Source organism: Pongo pygmaeus, chromosome 15 (genome assembly GCF_028885625.2).
Source record: "Pongo pygmaeus isolate AG05252 chromosome 15, NHGRI_mPonPyg2-v2.0_pri, whole genome shotgun sequence".
NCBI lineage: Eukaryota > Metazoa > Chordata > Mammalia > Primates > Hominidae > Pongo > Pongo pygmaeus.
The window spans coordinates 19,615,769-19,637,719 of record NC_072388.2 but is presented as its reverse complement, the minus strand read 5'-3'; the positions used below and the strand labels follow the sequence as shown (position 1 = coordinate 19,637,719).

The following is a 21,951-nucleotide window of genomic DNA, read 5'->3' as shown; positions in this document are numbered from 1 at the left end:
AACAGAGCTGCCAGCAGGGACTCAGCTAGCTTCAACGTGAAACTAGACCAAGATGTGAACAACTTTTAAAATGATATATAAACCTGCACCTATTCATATCTCACTTCATAAAGTACCTCCTCACACATACTCTGGTTGCCACATACAAACCTGGTCCCATAAAATTTACAATTTCCTTTCTGAAACCTACTTCAAGTGAAACCTCCTCCCTTCCCCAGTTCTTTTCTTTTCCTTCCCTTCTTCCTTTCATCCATACTAAAATGGTTTCCATCTTACTGACAGGATCTCAAGTAGCATTACTAAGGAACTGATTAAACTGAGCCACACTAGGTGAAAATGACTGATGCACACTCTAACCATTTCAAAGGTGTTTAGGGCACCTGGGCATCTTGGCTACCTGGGGAAAAGCAGCACGAGGACACCAAGTTGTAGGGTGGGAGCAGGAGTGAGGAGGAGAGAAGGGAGAGGATGAGGAGGCCACAGTGGGACAGGGGAGGTATGGCCTGCCTGCCTGGGTTGTGGATAGTGCTGGGTGGTGGATAGTGCTGACTGAGCCTGATGCTTTCTTGCTATTGCTTTGTCTTCCCAGATCCCCATCCCACCCACCCCCCACAGAGAAGGCAGCTCAGCTGTGGATGGTCAGATGCCTCATCTCCCACTGCCAATTTCTGGCCCCTATCAGCATGGAACAAGTGGCAGCGGCTGCAGCAGCAGCAGCAGGGTAAAAGGAGGAAAGATGACCTGACAGCTGACAGCCTGTATAGCAGACTGTGGCACTGGGTATACAAAACCAGGATATGTCCAAAATAAAGAATTTCCGTTTACCATCCCTTCCTGTACTGCCATTAACAACTCAACAAAAGTGAGTGGTCAAGTTCAAAAGGAGGGTGATGAAACATGCTGATGACTTAGACATCTTTACCGGTGATGAAGCATTGGAAAATCTACATATACAACAAAGAGCCCATCCATCATGGTCTAGTTAAAGATTGGAACTTGGTGGAAAGCTTTATAGAGCAAGTGATCTTTAAATATTTAAGGGCAGAACCTGAAGACCATTATTTTCTTTTGACTGGACCTCCACTGAATACTCCAGAAAGCAGGGAATGTATTCCTGAAATAGTGTTTGAGTCCTTCATTGCTCAGGTTTGTACATTGCTGTGCGGGTTGTTCTTGCTGTAGCTACATCCTGGACCACAAGACAAATAGGAGAATAGATGCTGACTGGTAGGTTATAGATAAGTTGAAACGGTGTCACTCATGGCATTTCTGCGTCTGAAGGGTATGTGATTGGCAGCGTATTAAACACATTCCAATTGCAGGATGAGCTATAACATATCTTATTCAACAACTACTGAGAGACCAAGAAGTAGGAATCCCTCCAGAGCAATCCCTGGAAACTGCTAAGGCAGTAAAGGAGCACTATAGTTATGTTAGCTCAGATTTACTAAAAGAATCTAAAAAGTAAGGTGCAGATGGGTCGCAGTGGATTTAAACAGTATATAAGAATCAATGCCATCTCAAATAAATAATTTTCCATTGGTATTGGACATGAGAGATTCTTGGGACCTGAAATCTTTTCTCATCCAGGTTTGCTAATCCAGACTTTATACATCCCATCTCAGGTGTTGCAGATGAAGTAATTCAGAATTGTCCTATTGATGTCAGACATCCTCTCAACAAGAATATTGTTGTCTATGGCGGTTCAACTGTGTTCAGTGACTTTGGATATCACTTGCAATGAGATATGAAAAGAACTGTAGATGTCAGGCTGACCTTAAGTGAGGAATTAAGTAGCAGTAGATTGAAGCCAGAAGCTATTGATGTACAAGTCACACTACGTGGTGTACACACCACGTAGAGCAATATGCAATTTGGTTTGGAGGATCAATGCAGACTTCTGTGCTTGAGTTCTATCAAGTATGCCACCCCGAAAAGGATTATAAAGAAATCGGACCTAGCATTTGTCATCACAATCTAGGGTTTGGAGTCATGTCATAAAATTGAGTTTATACTTATTGAGGTTAGGGAGGTGGGGCGGAGATAATCTTTCTGATTACCCATTTTGTCTGGATGGCAGATTTTGAAGTTTTATATCTGACTTGAAATAGTAATACCAAATGTGATTATGCAGGAATATTTTAATAAATGTATCAACATGCAACCTAGAACACAGTAAAAATGATTGCTTTTCTTCAGATTGAATATTTGAATCTTGTGTGTGACAAAAATAAAGTGGGTTTACTTCTTTCTGTGCCCTGATATTTTGTATATTCATGAGTTATCCAAGATTTTATGCAGTTTATCAGTGTGTAGATAGTTCTATAACTTCTTTTTGTTTTTGTTTTTGTTTCTTTTTTTTGTTTTGTTTTGGTTTTGGGTTTTGTTTTGTTTTGTTTTTGAGACAGAGTCTTACTCCATTGCCCAGGCTGGGGTACAGTGGCGCGATCTCAGCTCACTGCAACCTCTGCCCCCCAGGTTCAAGCAATTCTCCTGCCTCAGCCCCCCGAGTGGCTAGGATTACAGGCACCTGCCACCGCGCCCGGCTAATTTTTTTTGTATTTTCAGTAGAGACGGGGTTTCACCATCTTGGACAGGCTGGTCTTGAACTCCTGACCTCATGATCCACCTGCCTTGGCCTCCCAAAGTGCTGGGATTACAGGCGTGAGCCACCGCACCCTGACCGATAGTTCTATAACTTCTAACTGTACAATACAAGAGCTTGTTTATATTTTATATTTCATATGTTTTGTCCTTTGAGGGGAAAAAGTCAAAGAAAAATAATACTTATTATTTGAGAGAAAAAAATGACCAAGTAAAGGATAATTCAAAAAATAGCCTCATGAGACTTGGCACCGTCATGGGGTTCCAGTTATTATGATGAGCTTCAATCCCCCTCCTCCCCTTCCCCTTAAAAGTTTTTCTTTGCAAGTGCTTTTGGAATTAAGAAATTAATATCTTCTATTAACTGTTGCCTTCTAGGGCTTTCTGATTACTTGCATTCTGTTTCTTGCTTTAAAGACAAGGCAGGCTGGGCGCAGTGGCTCACACTTATAATCCCAGCACTTTGGGAGGCCAAGGCGCACGGACTACCTGAGGTCAGGAGTTCGAGACCGGCCTGGCCAATGTAGTGAAACTCCATCTCTACTAAAAATACAAAATTAGCCGAGTGTGATGGTGCACACCTGTAGTCCCAGCTACTTGAGAGGCTGAGGCAGGAGACTCACTTGAACCTGGAAGGTGGAGGTTACAGTGTGCTGAGATGGCGCCACTGCACTCCAGCCTGGGCAACAGGTGAGACTGTCTCAAAAATAAATAAACAAATAAAAATAAAAGACAAGACAAGAAGTGGGACAGGGGAAAAAAAAGATATTTGAGCATCATGTTGCTAATGGGTGGTAGAGAAAATCTTTACTGGAGGGACCCAGTGTTTTATCTGGTAAATATATATGCCTTTAAACAAAGTACTCTCTGATTAAATCCTGGTATGTCCTTTAGAGAGACATCATGATATAGTGGAGTAGAAAGAGCATAGGTATTAAAAAAAATACACTGGATTTGAATCCTGACTTTTCCACCTACTGGAAATATGGCCTTGTGCCAAATTCTAATTAAACTCTATGAACTTAGTTGCCTCTTCTGTAAAATAAGGATATTCATACCTACCTCAATAAGAATTTATTAAATTAACACTTGTAAAACTCTTAAACATGGGAGGTATCCAACAAATAATAATAAACATCGTCATCCATACTGTATTCTTAGTAGTAGCATAAATAAAGAGTCTTAAAAAAGATGTGTCAGAAATTTGAGAACGAGGATCATAAGCTTAGATTGCTAAGTATGGATGACTGTGGAATCAGAAAAATTCTTTGATGAAAATGGCCACAATCCCCTACAAGAGGCAGAGTGAGCCATTCTGTGGGAGGTGACCAACCAAACCAAAGATACATAAAAAACTGAAAGCGGCCGGGCACAGTGGCTCACTCCTGTAATCCCTCCACTTTGGGAAGCTGAGGTGGGTGGATCACCTGAGGTTGGGAGTTCGAGACCAGCCTGGCTAATGTGATGAAACCCTATCTCTACTAAAAATACAAAGAAGTAGCTGGGCATGGTGACACATGCCTGTAATCCCAGCTACTCAGGAGGCTAAGGCAGGAGAATCGCTTGAACCCAGGAGGTGAAGGTTGCAGTGAGCCAAGATCACACCACTGCACTCCAGCCTGGGCAACAAGAGCAAAACTCCATCTCAAAAAAAATAAAATAAAATAAAATAAAATTGGTCTGTCAGTCACAGGAGTACTGGAAGAAGTAGAGATGGAGACCTATTGAGTTACCATAATAAGGCCACACACAATTTGGACCAAACGATGTCTTCTTCTGATAGGGACAACAAAATATCCCAGTCACCAGAGCTGCCCTATATTCTGATTCATTCCCAGTTCCTGACCAGTCCATCATCATGAGGCCCAGCTCTACTGCAGATCCTGTTTGTCTAGGCAATTTGGCTGTCAGTAGTTTGTATTTTTTTACTTTCCACATGTAAACATATGGTACACTTTATTACTTAAGCTAATCTTAGTGTAGCTATGTTCCTTGCCACCTAAAAACAAATCTAAACAATCAGTAATCACAATCATCTTTATTAATGTTTTCATTTGGAGACAATCTCCCAAGATCATGCAGAAGAAAACACGAGGAGAAAAAAAAAAAAGAAAGAAAACTTGAGTTCCCAGATTACTGCCTGGTTTAAACATGATGTCTGGGTACATGACTCAATGCAATATTGCGTTTCATGCTGAAAGTATGCTTCCTGGAGTAGTAGAAGCAACAAAATACAAGAAAAGATCAGGACGTCAAGGGGAAATACCAATATTTGCGTGGCTTCACCTGCCCACCTGCAGCAGTCTTCTACCCACACGTGTGGTATAATGAGTTTGATTATTGTCACCCATCATAGTTCTATGCAATTTATCCTGTAGGATACATGGCAGCCCTCTTCAAATCAGTCCCAGAGCAATCCTACTTTCCAACTTAATTCCTGGTTATTTGCAAACCAGTCTATACCCGGGGAACAGATCACAATCAGAATTATGAGCCCACAATTTGTTGGAAGGTCAAATCTCAAACCTAAGCTGCAATTCCTGAAGTTATGGGGATCAGTATGGGTTGTGGCTCTGCACGAAATCCACACACACAGACTTTCAGACATTTCTCCTCACTGATTAGCCACAAACATGCTTGCTGTTTCCCCAGATCAGCTCTATTCACCTGTGCGCCAAATTTCATGTGTTCTGTACAACCTGTTAAGAACTTACTTTTTTTTTTTTTTTTTTTTTTAGGAAAAGATCTCAGACCGCGCGCGGTGGCTCACGCCTGTAATCCCAACACTTTGGGAGGCCGAGGCGGGCAGATCACGAGGTCAGGAGATCGAGATCGTCCTGGCTAACACGGTGAAACCCAGTCTCTACTAAAAATACAAAAAATTAGCTGGGCGTGTTGGCGGGCGCCTGTAGTCACAGCTTCTCGGGAGGCTGAGGCAAGAGAATGGCCTGAACCCGGGAGGCGGAGCTTGCAGTGAGCGGAGATCGCGCCACTGCACTCCAGACTGGGCGACAGAGCGAGCCTCCGTCTCAAAAAAAAAAAAAAAAGGAAAAGAAAAAAAGAAAAAGAAACGATCTCACTCTGTCACCCAGGCTGGAGTACAGTGGTACAATCACAACTCACTGCAGCCTCATCCTCTCGGGCTAAAGTGGTCCTCCTATGTCAGCTGCCCAAGTAGCTGGGACCATAGGCATGCGCTACCACATCTGGCTAATTTTTTTTTTTTTTTTTTTTTTTGGTAGAGAAAGAGTCTCACTATATTCACTATGCTGGTCTTGAACACCTGGGCTCCACCTTCGCCTCCCAAAGTGCTGGGATTACAGGTGTGAGCCACTGCACCCTGCTAGAACTTACATTTCTTAAGTAGTTGAAAAAAGCAAAATGAAAATAATATTTCATGATACATGAAAATTATGACATTCAAATTATAGTATCTATAAGTAAAGTATATAATTAAGTAAATAAATAAAACCATGCCGGGGTTGGGCTAGGTGGCTCACTCCTGTAATCCCAGCACTTTGGGGTGCCAAGGTGGGCAGATTGCCTGGGGTCAGCAGTTCGAGACCAGCCTGACCAACATGGTGAAACCCTGTTTCTACTAAAAGTAAAAAAATTAGCTGGGCATGGTGGTAGGTGCCTGTGATCCCAACTACTCGGGAGGCTGAGGCAGGAGAATGACTTGAACTCAGGAGGCAAAGGTTGTAGTGAGCCGAGATTGCACCACTGCACTCTAGCCTGGGCAACAGAGCGAGACTCCCGTTTCAAAAAAAAAAACCCGTGCCCATTTGTATGTGTATTTTATGGCTGCGTTCGCATACAATGGCAGAGTTGAGCAGCTGCAACAGAGACTGTATGGTCCTCAAGGCCAAAAACATTTATGATCTGCCTCTTTAGAGAGAAAGTGTGCTTACCTCTGCTTTAGACACTTTAACACAATTGTGGCTTGGAAGCTATAGAGACCTCCACAAAAGTTTGGTGATAAAAATAATAAAACTAAACCATATTCAAGGTGTTCTCTTACAACATAGACCATCTCTGGACATTTGAAGAAAGTTGGGAAAAAGGTTGGAGTAGTAGAAGCAACAAAATACAAGAAAAGATCAGGACGTCTAGGAGAAAGTAAGTTAGACCAAATTCAAAGTATTCAGAGAAACAAGACCAAGAAATACTAAGAAAAATAACAGGCCAGGCGCAGCGGATTGCACCTGTAGTCCCAGCATTTTGGGAGGTAGAAGGAGGAGGATCACTTGAGCCCAGGAGTTCGAGACCAGCCTGAGCAATCTAGTGAGACCTAGTCTCTACGAAAAATTTAAAAATTAGTCAGGTGTGGTGGTATGTGCCTGTAGTCCCAGCCACTTGGGAGGCTGAGGTGGAAGAATCGCTTGAGCCTAGGAGGATGAGGCTGCAGTGAGCCATGATCACGCCACTGCACTCCAGCCTGAGTGACAGAGCAAGACCCTGTCTCAAAAAATAAATAAATAAATAAATAAATAAATAAAATTGTAAAATTAAAAAAGAAAAATCACTGTTCAGGGAGCTTGACTTAAAACATTACAGATGACGGTTGGATCAGATGACCCCTAATGTCCCTCCAACCCTGAAATTCTGTTTCTTCTAGTCTGTGAAGATCTATGTTAGCACCTTAGTAATTCAAAGTGTGAATTTCATAAAATGTGAATGCACCAATAAGAAAACATCTCTTGCCAAGTAACAACCATGTTAGCTTTTTCTTCTCTTTTTTTCCAAATTTACTTTGGAACAGAAAGAAAACCACAGATCTGAAGATTTCAACGAGACCTGTTAAGCCCCACAGACTTTGTCCCACCTGCTGTTACAAAATTGGAAAAAGCTAGAAACCCAGAGAGTCTCCTAGGAAACAAACTATGGATATTGGTCTTGCCTATCGCAGGAGTGCTGTTACAATATTCCCCAAGCTGAAGGTCGCACACGTAAAAACTGACTCTGAGGGAAATAAAAGAAGTAGTAGAACACAGGAGAGACCAACCTTAACAGTTACCTTCAGTAAAAGCCACAGCTCTTCCCCCAGTTCATAAGGAAGCTGGAAGCAGATATCTCTACAAATAAGCAGGCAAATAATAAATTAAGTTTCCGTAGTTTGACCCTTTACTTTGATCCAGCCAAAAGTAATTAGTTGGGTCTTCTGCCACGAGCTCTTCATAATAATTGCTGCTGACCTATGAGATATTCAAGATTCTCTAGGAATAGATTTGTATCCTTTCTCCCCATTTGCAAGAAGAATTTTTGATGGATGCTGACACCTTCAGATGAGAGTACTCTCCTCTCAAAATAGCACCTGCCACTGTTCTAATCCCATTTTTCAGAGATAAATGTTAAGTCCAAACATTGTGTAAGGGGTTTCTCTACTCTGAGTCACTTCATCTCTCAATATCCTTACTTGTTTAGTTACTCAGTATAGTTCTTTTTCTGCTGTCACAAAAATTTTCTTTGCTGTTCTGCTCATATGACTATGTAACTACCATTTAGCCTTTTTATAAATAGTGGCTAATAGGCCGAGCATGTTGGCTCACACCTGTAATCCCAGCACTTTGGGAGGCCAAGACGGGCGGATCACCTGAGGTCAGGAGTTCAAGACCAGCCTAACCAACATGGTAAAACCCCATCTCTACTAAAAATACAAAAATTTGCTGGGAGTGGTGGTGCACACCTGTAATCCCAGCTACTTGGGAGGCTGAGGAAGGAGAATCACTTGAACCTGAGAGATGGAGTTTGCAGTGAGCCAAGATGGCACAACTGCATTCCAGCCTGGGCAACAGAGAGAGACTCCATCTCAAAAAAAAAATTAAAATTAAAAAAATTAAAAAATTAAAAAATAGTGGCTAATATTGGATAACACTATTTCCCCCAGGCTTTTAATTGGCTACATTTTTCTCCAAAGCTATTCTCCATTAAAAGTCCATTCACTGGTTTTAATACCAACCAGACTAGGAAGAGCATCTTCGAGTTCTGAGGTGGTGCCACCCTTGCTCTGTTCTTTTTGTCCTCACCAGGTCCCTTCCACCTATAAGACAAGTTCTCTGCCCAAAATTTGAAAAATGGACATGAGTAAAGCTATAACCTGATTTCTTTATTGGCAAATATTTTAAACAGACAATTCTGACTCATTGCTAATAAGAGTTTTACATTTTAATAGAAATTCTGTCTCATGTGTCTCAATTTAATAACTCAAACTTTTCTCATAGTATATATGTATATATTTGTTCCATTGTTATTCATCTTTAGATTATTTTCCATTTTATTTGTCTTATTGTGAAATTTATTTTAAAAAGAAATTAATTATATTAGTTTTCTAAATATTTGAAACGCTTTTTATAAATAAAAAAGTGTGCTTTGAGTCGATTTTCAGAAAATAATAAAATTTTTAAAGTTTTCTTCATGGCCATTTGAAAGATGAGTTAGGGATACAGTTTGGGACCAGAATTAAGTAAAATTCATTTGCTGTAATGAGGTTAAGCCTGTGCCCTTTGCCTCATTAGAAAAGGTGTCTAATCTCCTTGGTTGATCAAAATTACACACTCATATTTAGTTTGTGGTCCCCTGATATTTCTCATATATTTTTCAAACATTCTTGTACTAGATGGTCTTTTATTTTATATTATTTACGTATTTATTTTGAGATGGAGTTTCGTTCTTTTTGCCCAGGCTGGAGTGTAATCACACAATCTCAAGTCATTGCAACCTCCTCCTTTAAGCTATTCTCCTGCCTCAGCCTCCCATGTAGCTGGGATTACAGGCTCATACCACTATGCCCAGCTAATTTTTGTATTTTTAGTAGAGACGAGGTTTCACCATGTTGGCCACACTGGTCTCAAACTCCTGACGTCAGGTGATCCACCAGCCTTGGCCTCCCAAACTGTTAGGATTACAGGCGTGAGCCACCGCAACCAGCCTCTAGATGGTCTTTAATATTTGATATCAGATGAGAATTCAAAAACACATTTAATCAATATCTTCAAAGACTAAGTATCTGTGAAACAAAAACACTACTAAGTCTTCAGGCTTTTTTGTGTTTTTTTTTTGAGTCAGAGTTTTGCTCTTGTTGCCCAGACTGGAGTGCAGTGGTGTGATCTCAGTTCACTGCAACCTCAGCCTCCCAGGTTCAAGTGATTCTCCTGCCTCAGCCTCCTGAATAGCTGGGGTTACAGGCATTTGCCGCCACACCCAGCTAATTTTGTATTTTTAGTAGAGACAGGGTTTCTTCATGTTGGTCAGGCTGATCTTGAATTCTCGACCTCAGGTGATCTGCCCACCTCGGCCTCCCAAAATGCTGGGATTACAGGCTTGAGCCACCGCGCCCGGCCTCCCTCGGGCTTTTTTAAGAAACACTCAGTGTGATAGATTGTCAGACAATGAAGGAAGTCGGGCAACTTCATGAATTCATTGTAACTAAATTTCACTCTAGTTTGATTTTAGAACTTGCTCTTAACTCCACTGTGTCTCAATTTTGAAATAGGGTAGTAACACCAGTTTAGAATCCTTGACAGAATGAACCATAAAACTCTTAAAATTGTTATTCAGTTCACATGATTTACTACATTATTTTGATTTGGTTCCTTGTGGGAAGGAATTTTCAGTAAAATGTAGAAAGAGTGCTGGACTAGAAACAATACAATCTGGTTGGAGTCCTTACTCCAGCATTATACAGCTGTGAGACTCCTCTGCCATTTAACCTCTAAGGATTCTAAGAACACTACACAGGTGGACTCCTCTGCCATTTAACCTCTAAGGATCATAAGAACACTACACAGGTGTATCTCTCTCTCCCTCCATGTCTCTTTCTCTCCCTCCGTATCTCTCTCTCTCTCTCTCTTATTTTTGAAAGCATTTAAATAAAGTGTCTCAGAACCACATGTGGATATTAATGAGCCAGAGAGTATGCAGAAGGGTGGTTACCTAGCAAATACTAAGCTTCATGCTTGGAGGTTTATGATAATGGCAGTGACACAGGGAGAAAGGTCTTAACAGATCAGAGGTAAAGGGAAGTTTTTCTGTTAATATTTATAACTTACTGAGGAGGAAAAAGTTAGAGAAACAAAAAGAAGAAAACAAAAAGAGGTAACTGGGATGAAATCACACCCAATAAAGATAGTCAGTATTACAAATAAAACTGCATTCCTTCCTCTCATTCGTCCCATTAAGATGGTTCTAAAATCTAAGGACAAAGAAAATACTATTCTCTCTGATTGAATTAAACAAGAATCATCATACTATGGGTAGACTGTCATTCCCTATCAATGGAAAATTTTGCAAAAGAAATAACACTTTTTAGAGAGTAAATCTTAGAATATTCTCCAAAGCAAACAAGAAAACAGTATGAAAAATAAATCAAGGAAACATAATTGGGAACTCTAAAAAGTTAGGAAAATGTTGAAAAAGAGCCAGTGGAAATAACAAAGGCAATCTAAAAAGATAGAAATTCAGGAAGAAAATAATTAGAATAAAATTTTGTTGATGTATCTTCGTTACTGCCCAAGGGAAAAAGATAACTGTATCTGAAGGGAAAATTGAAGTATTCCCTTAGATAAAGATGCTGTGTGACTTACCAGGTGTAATTCACCGTGACCTAAATTAAGTGTGCTTCATGAAATTCCCCTTGCTGTGATTCAAAACTCAGAAATACACATTTGATTTCTAATTTGATTTCCAGGGACCTTGATAGTATTAATAAGTGGGTGCCCTGGGCAGTAGACACATCATTTCAGTCATGGGAGCAAGATCTCCCACTGTAAAGTAATAAATTATTTGTTTGGTTTTTAAGTCATTCTCTCAGGTACTTGAATAGTGTGAACTGATTTCCCTCAACCTGATTCTCCCAGAGAGACCTAACCAAATCAGGCTTCTAAATCTGGACACTTTAACATCAGACCTCAGTGACCCCAGAAAACTATAGCATCCCATGACACGACACACAGACCAGAGCAGCCACCTGAGCTCCTTCAGCTCAGGGCTACCAATGTGCACTGCCATGAATTTCCCAAGGAACCTGTGTGGGACCTTGAGCCTCTGTACTTTCTGAAGTCAAGGAACGCGGGGAGGAGGACAGCATCTGTAGCTCTGGCATCTGGAAGACGATTGTGGTCAGTTTTTGAAGTTCAACCGTCACTGTGTTCCTGTGACTATAATGTTTAAAACTGAAGAATTTATAAACTGCATTTTATTTACTTGAAAGAGGATAAAATGGCATGGGGTGGCCGGATTTACTGCTTTTTTTTTAAGTTTCATAACAGAGATGGTTAAATGATGAGAGCTAAGCTCTGAAAGAGCTTGGGTACAGCAGTTTTAAAGCTAAGTGTTTAATGTAAAGACTATTGAGCCGAGGGCAGTGGCCCACATCTGTAATCCCAGCACCTTGGGAGGCTGAGGTGAGCAGATCATGAGGTCAGGAGTTCGAAACAAGCTTGGCCAACATGGTGAAACCCCATCTCTACTAAAAATACAAAAATTAGCCGGGCATGGTGGCACATGCCTGTAATTCCAGCTACTCAGGAGGCTGAGGCAGGAGAATTGCTTGAACCCAGGAGGCAGAGGTTGCAGTAAGCCGAGATCGCGCCACTGCACTCCAGTCTGGGTGACAGAGCAAGACTCCATCTCAAAAAAAAAACAAAAGACTTGAGGCCGGGCACGGTGGCTCACACCTGTAATCCCAGCACTTTGGGAGACCGAGGCGGGCGGATCATGAGGTCAGGAGATCGAAACTCTGTCTCTACTAAAAATACAAAAAATCAGCTGGGTGTGGTGGCGGGCACCTGTAGTGTCAGCTACTTAGGAGGCTGACGCAGGAGAATGGTGAGAGAACCCAGGAGGCAGATGTTGCAGTGAGCCAAGATCTCACCACTGCACTCCAGCCTGGGCAACAGAGCAAGACTGTCTCAAAAAACAAAACAAAACAAAAAAGACTTGAATATAACTATCCCTTGTTTTTCACTATTTGTCAAAATTGGATCCACAGTCTCATTCCGCATCCTCATAGCCCCAGTGAAGAAATTGAAACCCAGAGGAGTTGGCTTTTTTGTATGTTGTTTGTGTTTTTGTTTTGAGACAGGGTCTCTCATTCTGTCACCCAGGCTGGAGTGCAGTGGTTCACCTTGACCTTCTGGGCTCAAGCAATCCTCCCACCTCAGCCTCCCAAGTAGCTGGGAACACAGGTGCGTGCCACTATGCCCAGTAAATTTTTTTTATTATTTTTTATAGAAATAGGGTCTTGCTATGTTGCCCAAGTTTGTCTCAAACTCCTGGGCTTAAGCAATCCTTCCGCCTCAGCCTTCCAAAGTGCTGGGATTACAGGCATGAGCCACCGCACCCAGTCCCAGAGGAGCTTTGAGACTCGCTTAGAACCAAGAAGTAAGCTAATGACCAGATCCATTATGATGACAAGCTGACGACTGAGATCCATTATAATGTTTACATTTGTTGCTCTCAGCCAGCAACAGGACCATCTGTCTATGATGACTTACTTCTTCACCAAGGCTGCCAGTTCCCTGCTCTCCACAGTCCCCCGACCCAACAAGGCAGAATGCTGCCCTGCACAGGAGTGAAGGTAAAGAGAATCATTAATCAGAAAGCTCCTGACATTTCCCTGTTAATCTTACTCTCCTCCTTCTGAGTGGATGGAAATCAGTCCAGAGAAAAAAAAAACAATCAATTTCAATTTTTTTGACATCCTACCTCAAGTCATGAGTATTTTTCAGTAAAAATTTTCATCAAGCCTGTTTTATTTAAACTTTTATTTTTAATCAATAAATAATAGTTAAATTAAAATGTGATGTTTTGATAGATGCATATACATTGTAGAATGATTATATCAAACTAACATATCCATTGCCTCACATACTTGTCTTTTTTGTAGTAAGAACACTTAAAATAAGCTCTTTTAGCAATATGAAATATATAATATATTATTATTAACTGTGGTCACCATGCTGTACTCACTTCTCCTGTCTAACCGAAACTTTGTACTTTTTTTTTTCTTTTTTTTTTTTGAGACAGAGTCTTGCTCTGTCACCCAGGCTGGAGTGCAGTGGCACGATCTCAGCTCACTACAACCTCCACCTCCTGGGTTCAAGCAATTCTGCTGCCTCGGCCTCCTAAGTAGCTGGGATTACAGGTGCATGCCACCACACTGGGCTAATTTTCTTATTTTTAGTAAAGACAGGGTTTCACCATGTTGGCCAGGCTGGTCTCAAACTCCTGACCTCAAGTGATCTGCCTGCCTTGGCCTCCCAAAGTGCTGGGATTACAGGCGTGAGCCATTGCACCCAGCTGAAACTTCATACCTTTTGATTAACATCTCTGCATTCCCCATCCACATTCCCATCCCCGGCATCTAGTAACCACCATTCTCTTTTTTTCTTTTGTAAGTTCAGTTTTTTTTAGATTCCACATATAAGTGAGATCATGCAATATTGTCTTTCCATGCTTGGCTTATTTTGCTTGATATAATGTCCTCCAGGTTCATTCATATTGTCAAAATGACAGAATTTCCTTCTTTTCTAGGGCTGAATAGTATTCTGTTGAATATATATGACATTTTTCAGACAAATGTGGTAGAACTTTTCCCATTTTCTTCTAGTAGTTTTACAATTTCAGGTCTTATGTTTAAGTTTTTAATTCATTTTGAGCTGATTTTTGCTAATGGTGTGAGATAAAAGTCCAATTTCATTCTTCTGCATATGGATATCCAGTTTTCCCAATACCATTTATTGAAGAGACTGTCCTTTCCCCATTGTGGAACAAAAAGATACTGAATAGCCAAAGTAATCTTGCACACACATAGAAAAAGCCACAGGCATCATATTATCTTATCTTAAAGTATATTATAAAGTTATAGTTATCAAAACAGCATGGCACTGGCATAAAAACAAACACATTAACCAATGACAGAATACAGAGCCCAGAAATCAACCCATCCATTTAAGATCAGTTAATTTTCAAAAAAGGTTCCAAGCCATGAGTTTAGATATCTGAAAATTATAGGACTAGAAGGAATTTTAAAAGCTCATTATTCCAACCCTTTTCTTTTTTTTTTTTTGTTTGTTTGTTTGTTTGTTTGAGATGGAGTCTCGCTCTGTCACCCAGGCTGGAGTACAGCAGTGCAATCTCTGCTCATTGCAGCCTCTGCCTCTCAGGTTCAAGCAATTCTCCTGCCTCAGCCTCCCAAGTAGCTGGGAATACAGGCACCCACCACCACACGTGGCTAATTTTTGTATTTTTAGTAGAGATGGGGTTTCACCATATTGGCCAGACTGGTCTCGAATTCCTGACCTTGTGATCCATCTGCCTCAGCTTCCCAAAGTGCTGGGACTACAGGCATGAGCCACCACACCCAGCCTTTTTGTTGTTGTTGTTGTTGTTGTTGTTGTTGTTTGAGATAGAGTTTCACTCTTTTGCCCAGGCTGAAGTGAAGTGGTGCAATCTCAGCTCACCTCCACCCCCTGGGTTCAAGTGATTCTCCTGCCTCAGCCTCCTGAGTAGCTGGGATTATAGGTGCCCACCACCGCGCCTGGCTAATTTTTGTATTTTTAGCAGAGGCGGGATTTCACCATGTTGTTCAGGCTAGTCTCGAACTCCTGACCTCAGGTGATCCACCCTCCTCGGCCTCCCAAAGTGCTAGGATTGCAGGCATGGGCCACCGAGCCCGCCTGCCAACCCTTTTCTTTAGGTTAAAAAATACCAAATAAGCTGGGTGTGGTGACTCATGCCTGTAATCCCAACACTTTGGGAGACCAAGGCAGGCAGAGCACTTGAGGCCAGGAGTTCAAGATCAGCCTGGCCAACATGGTGAAACCCCATCTCTACTAAAAATACAAAAATTAGCCAGGCATGGTAGCATATGCCTGTAATCCCAGCTACTCGGAGGCTGAGGCATGAGAATTGCTTAAACCTGAGAGGCAGAGGTTGCAGTGAGCTGAGATCACGCTATTGCACTCCAGGCTGTCTGACAGAGAGAACTCTGTCTCAAAAAAAAAGAAAAAATGCCAATCAAGGAGTTGGACTAAGAATTTAAAATAATTCTTCCACACTGAGAATGGTTTGTTTTGGTCTAGCAATCCTCTCATTCTCTCCAATCATCCTTTAATTTTCCTTTAATCTCTGACTTCTCACTAGAGCCAGCCCTCATTTCTTCTTTCTCTCCCCTCTTTACCATGTCTTAAGGCTAAATGATTACATGCAAAGCAACTGAATTATATAGCACCAACTACCAACCACAGTGCATAGTGGCGATTGTCCTCACCTTATTTATGTACTTACAGCTTCATGGTCATTCTCTTCCTTTTAATTGTAAAGAACTTGGAAAGTAGATCTGTACAGCATCAAGCACTGTCACACATAAAAATCAGCCACTTATTCAAAATTCTATTTCATTCTTTATACAGAAATGGGTTTCTGCATTTCCTTTCTGCATATTCCCCACTCTATCTAAGTTTATATGCTGGCAGAGATAAGAGTGAGCTAGTGGCCTCTGGAAGATTCTGAGCTGGCAGAGCACCTAATAAAACAAATACCCTTTCTCACATATGTCATGTTTCCAGGAAATCCTGGCCTGTACTAACACAACAGTCAATGATTATTTTCCAAAGGTTATTGGAAAAAGTGCTCTGAGTACAAAACCCTCGGTGCAAACTTTTTCTATAAATGTCCAGGGAGTAAATAGTTTATGTTTTGCAAACTAAATACAACCACTCATCTCTGTCATAGTAGCTCCAAAACAGTTACAGACAATATGTAAATAAATGAGCAAGGCTGTGTTCCAATAAGAACTTGTTTACAAAACACCTGCCAGAGAACATTGTTTCTCTCTACTTGTCATCTTTCCACGTAAGAAAGAAACTTCTCTGCCACCACCCCTAGTTTTTACAATCTCTTTTTCTAGTTCCCCCTCACTTTCCTCTCACCTCTATGTTAATTCTTGTTTTGTCCATTCTCTAGGTAAGATTCTCTGGGATATGGAAAGAAACAACAGTACACTGTTGACTGCGTTTATCCTGACAGGAATTCCTTATCCACTCAAGCCTAGGACACTCTTTTTTGTGTTCTTTTTGCTAATCTACATCCTGACTCAGCTGGGAAACCTGCTTATTTTAATCACTGTCTGGGCAGACCCAAGGCTCCATGCCCGCCCCATGTACATCTTTCTTGGTGTTCTCTCAGTCATTGACATGGGCATCTCCTCCATCATTGTCCCTCGCCTCATGATGAACTTCACTTTAGGAGTCAAACCCATCCCATTTGGTGGCTGTGTTGCTCAACTCTATTTCTATCACTTCCTGGGCAGCACCCAGTGCTTCCTCTACACCCTAATGGCCTATGACAGGTACCTGGCAATATGTCAGCCCCTGCGCTACCCTGTGCTCATGACTGCTAAGCTGAGTGCCTTGCTTGTGGCTGGAGCCTGGGTGGCAGGATCCATCCATGGGGCTCTCCAGGCCATCCTAACCTTCCGCCTGCCCTACTGTGGGCCCAATCAGGTGGATTACTTCTTCTGTGACATCCCTGCAGTGTTGAGACTGGCCTGTGCTGACACAACAGTCAACGAGCTGGTGACCTTTGTAGACATTGGGGTGGTGGTTGCCAGTTGCTTCTCCCTGATCCTCCTTTCCTACATACAGATCATTCAGGCCATCCTGAGAATCCATACAGCTGATGGGCGGCGCCGGGCTTTTTCAACTTGTGGAGCCCATGTAACCGTGGTCACCGTGTACTATGTGCCCTGTGCCTTCATCTACCTGAGGCCTGAAACCAACAGCCCCTTGGATGGGGCAGCTGCCCTATTCCCCATGGCCATCACTCCTTTCCTCAACCCCCTTATCTACACTCTGCGGAACCAAGAGGTGAAGCTGGCCCTGAAAAGAATGCTCAGAAGCCCAAGAACTCCGAGTGAGGTTTGAAAGTGTCTTTCTCCCACTTAGGGAAGCTGTCGCAAGTAGAATTTATTATAATGTTTAGGCTTCAGTAACTTTTTTCTTTTCTTCTTGCTTTTTCTCTTTTATATAGCCATATTGTATGATCAAACACAGTTTAAGGTAAAATACTAACTTTCTAACAGTTCCTTAGTATCCTCTCAAGATAACTCTCAGCCACTACAAGAGTAGAGAATGAGACCAAATTCTCACAAACTAAACCACATTAAACAATCCAGAAGAAAGAATGCAATAGTGTATTTTCCAATGTCTCAGTAATAAATTCTCCCACACCAAAATGTAGAGTTCAATATGATATTTCCCAATATGATATTTGATATTTAATATTGAGTGGCAACTTGATTGGATTGAAGGATACAAAGTATTGATCCTGGGTGTGCCTGTGAGGGTGTTGCCAAAAGCGATTAAGATTTGAGGGCTGGGAAAGGCAGATCCACCCTTAATCTGAGTAGGCGCAACCTAATCAGCTGCCGGCGAGGCTAGAATACAAGCAGGTAGAAAAATGTGAAAAGAAAGACTGGCCTAGCCTCCCAGCCTACATGTTTCTCTTGCGCTGGAAGCATCCTACCCTCAAACATAAAACTCCAAGTTCTTCAGTTTTGGAACTTGGACCGGCTCTCCTTGCTCCTCAGCCTGCAGACAGCCTATTATGGGACCTTGTGATCATGTGAGTGAACACTTAATAAACTCCCCTTCATATATATATATATATATATATATATATATATATATATATATATAAAATATATATATTTTTTTTCCATTAGTTCTGTCCCACTAGAGAACCCTGACTAACACCAGGCGCGGTGGCTCACGCTTGTAATCCCAGCACTTTGGGATGCTGAGGCGGGTGGATCACGAGGTCAGGAGATCAAGACCACGGTGAAACCCCGTGTCTACTAAAAATACAAAAAAATTAGCCGGGCGTGGTGGCGGGCACCTGTAGTCCCAGCTACTCAGAGAGGCTGAGGCAGGAGAATGGCGTGAACTGGGGAGGCGGAGGTTGAACTGAGCCGAGATCGCGCCACTGCACTCCATCCTGGGTGACAGAGTGAGACTCCATCTCAAAAAAATAAAAAATAAAAAAAAAGAGAACGCTGACTAACACAGGGGTGAAAGATAACAGACTACATATTGGGTACAGTGTACACTGCTTGGGTTACGGGTGCACCAAAATCTCAGAAATCACCGCTAAAGAACTTATCCATGTAACCAAAAACCACCTGTACTCCAAAAACTATTGAAATAAAATTTTCTTAAAAAGCAATTTTTTTTTAATTACTATTTCTGGGGCCAGGCATGGTGGCTCATGCCTGTAATCCCAGTACTTTGGGAGACTGAGGAGGGCAGATCACCTGAGGTCAGGAGTTTGAGACCAGCCTGGCCAACATGGCAAAACCTTGTCTTTACTAAAAATACAAAAATTAGCCAGGCGTTGGCCGGGCGTGGTGGCTCACGCCTGTAATCCCAGCACTTTGGGAGGCGGAGGAGGGCGGATCACCTGAGGTCAGGAGTTTGAGATCAGCCTGACCAACATGGAGAAACCCTGTCTCTACTAAAACTACAAAATTAGCCGGGCATGGGGGCGCATGCCTGTAATCCCAGCTACTCAGGAGGCTGAGGCAGGAGAATCGCTTTAACCCGGGAGGCAGAGGTTGCGGTGAGCTGAGATCACGCCATTGTACTCCAGCCTGGGCTCGAAACTCCATCTCAAAAAAAAAAAAAAAAAATTAGCCAGGCGTAGTGGCACGTGCTTGTAATCTCACCTACTCAGGAGGCTGAGGAAGCAGAATCTCATGAACCCGGGAGGCAAAGGTTGCAGTGAGCCGAGATATCACTGCACTCCAGCCTAGGCGACAGAGCGAGACTCTGTCTCAAAAAAAATTAAAATAAAAATAAAAAATACTTTTTCAAAGTCATAGCCACAAGAATCTCAGGAAAAATAGAGGTAAAAGCTAGTACAAGGCTCTAGGATGGAAAAAGAAAAAAAAAGCTTGGCATGTTTGAAAGGAAAGCTAGTGTTGGTGAAAGGTAGTATATGGGGGAGAGATTACATGACCATACTACACATGAAGGGTAGATATTGTAAAGCCTCAGAAACTATGTAGGAAGTTTGGATTTAATCTAACATAATAGGCAATGTGTTAGCAGCAGAAATTTAGCGCCTTAAACAACATCCAGCCGGGCGCAGTAGCTCACGCCTGTAATCCCAGCACTTTGGGAGGCCAAGGCGGGCAGATCACCTGAGGTCAGGAGTTCGAGACCAGCCTAACCAACATGGAGAAACTGCATCTCTACCAAAAATACGCAATTAGCCAGGCATGGTGGCGCACGCCTGGGAGGCTGAGGCAGGAGAATCGCTTGAACCCAGGAGGTGGAGGTTGCAGTGAGCTGAGATTGCACCATTGCACTCCAGCACTCTTAGGCAACAAGAGCCAAACTCCGTCTCAAAAAAATAAAAAAGAAACAACATCCGATTTATTAGCTCACAGATTTATAAGTCAGCAGTCCATGCACAGGGTCTCACAAGGTTAAAATCACTGTATCCCTGTGTCCCTGAGTTGCATTCTCTTTGATTGTTTTTGTAGAGACAGGGCTGAGGCAGGAAGATCGCTTGAGATTGGGAGGTCAAGGCTGCAATGAGCTGTGATAGCACCGCTGCACTCCAACCTGAGCAACAGGGCGAGAACTTGTCTTAAAAAAGAAAAACAGGAAAGAAAGAAAAGAAATTTGGCTGGGCACGGGAGCTCATGCCTGCAATCCCAGCACTTTGGGAGGCCAAGGCTGGAAAATCACGATGTCAGGAGTTCAACACCAGCCTGGCCAACATGGTGAAACCCTGTGTCTACTAAAAATACAAAAATTAGCCAGGCGTGGTGGCACATGCCTGTAATCCCAGCTGCTCGGCAGACTGAAACAGGAGAATTGCTCAAACCCGGGAGGTGGAGGTTACACTACAGCCTGGGCGACACAGCGAGACATCATCAAGAAAGAAAAAGAGAGAGACAGAGGAAGGAAGGAAGGAAGAAAGGAAGGAAGGAAGGAAGGAAGGAATTATACAAACATTTCTTTTTTTTTTTTTTTTTTTTTTGAGACAGAGTCTCACTCTATTGCCCAGGCTGGAGTGCAGTGGCACGATCTTGGCTCACTGCAGCCTCCACCTCCCGGGTTCAAGCAATTCTCCTGCCTCAGCCTCCCGAGTAGTTGGGACTACAGGTGCACACCACCACGCCCCTCTAAATTTTTGTATTTTTAGTGGAGACAGAGTTTCACCATGTTGGCCAGGCTGGTCAGACTTCAGGTGATACGCCCTCCTCAGCCTCCCAAAGTTCTGGGATTACACTTGTGAGCCACCGCGCCTTACCCTCATGTCAATTTCTATTGCATTGAGAGCCCAAGAACCCATGGTCTGTAACATCACCACTATTAAATAACATTGTTCTGAAAGCACTAGCCAAAATTATTAGACAAGTGAAAAAATAATGAGTGAACATTTGAACGCAGGATCTGAAGAGGAAGGGGTTATATCCCAGTTGATGCCATTGCGAAGGGCCCCCAGTACAAAGACAAAACGGAGCTTTCTTGCTCCCTGGCCATCCTGGCTTCTGCTCTTGGTTGGGGTCCTTCCCGCACCTAAGGCCAGAAGATGCTGACCACAAAGAAGACAAAATGTCGCTGGAGTCTATCAACTCTAGGCTCCAATTCATCATGAAAAGTGGAAAGTACGTCCTGGAACACAAGCAGACTCTGAAGATGATCAGACAAGGGAAAGCCAAATCAGTCATCATCACCAACAACTACCAGGCTTTGAAGAAATCCGAAATACAGCACTATGCCGTATTGACCAAAGCTGGTGTCCATCACTGCAATGCAATAATACTGAATTGGAGGCTGTGCATGGTGGCTCATGCCTGTAATCCCAGCACTTTGGGAGGCCAAGGTGGACGGATCACTTCAGGTCAGGAGTTTGAGATCAGCCTGGCCAACATGGCGAAAACCCATCTCTACTAAAAAAGTACAAAAATTAGCTGGGCGTGGTGGCACACGCCTGTAATCCCAGCTACTCAGGAGGCTGAGGCAGGAGAATCGCTTGAACCTGGGAGGCAGAGGTCGCAGTGAGCTCAGATCACGCCACTGCACTCCAGCCTGGGTGACAGAACAAGACTCTGTCTAAAAAAAAAAAAAGTAGGCTGGGCGCTGTGGCTTACGCCTGTAATCCCAGCACTTCGGGAGGCCAAGGCGGGTGGATCATGAGGTCAGGAGTTCAAGCCCAGCCTGGCCAAGATGGTGAAACCCCATCTCTACAAATACAAAAAATAAAAATGAAAAAAAAGCCAGGAGGCCAGGCGCGGTGGCTCACGCCTATAGTCCCAGCACTTTGGGAGGCCGA

General features: G+C 42.6%; 1 protein-coding gene and 1 pseudogene across 1 annotated transcript in view; both read left to right on the top strand.

The window, feature by feature from the left end:
• Positions 1-736: 736 nt before the first annotated feature.
• Positions 737-2,001, top strand: LOC129012936 (actin-related protein 3-like; annotated as a pseudogene).
• A 14,585-nt stretch (positions 2,002-16,586) lies between these two features.
• Positions 16,587-21,951, top strand: part of LOC129012937 (olfactory receptor 10G3) — a 48,238-nt gene continuing 42,873 nt past the window's right edge. Inside the window, exon 1 of the mRNA XM_054449108.2 lies at positions 16,587-17,522. Coding sequence (XP_054305083.2) covers positions 16,587-17,522 — 936 coding nt within the window. The remainder of the gene's footprint in view (positions 17,523-21,951) is intronic.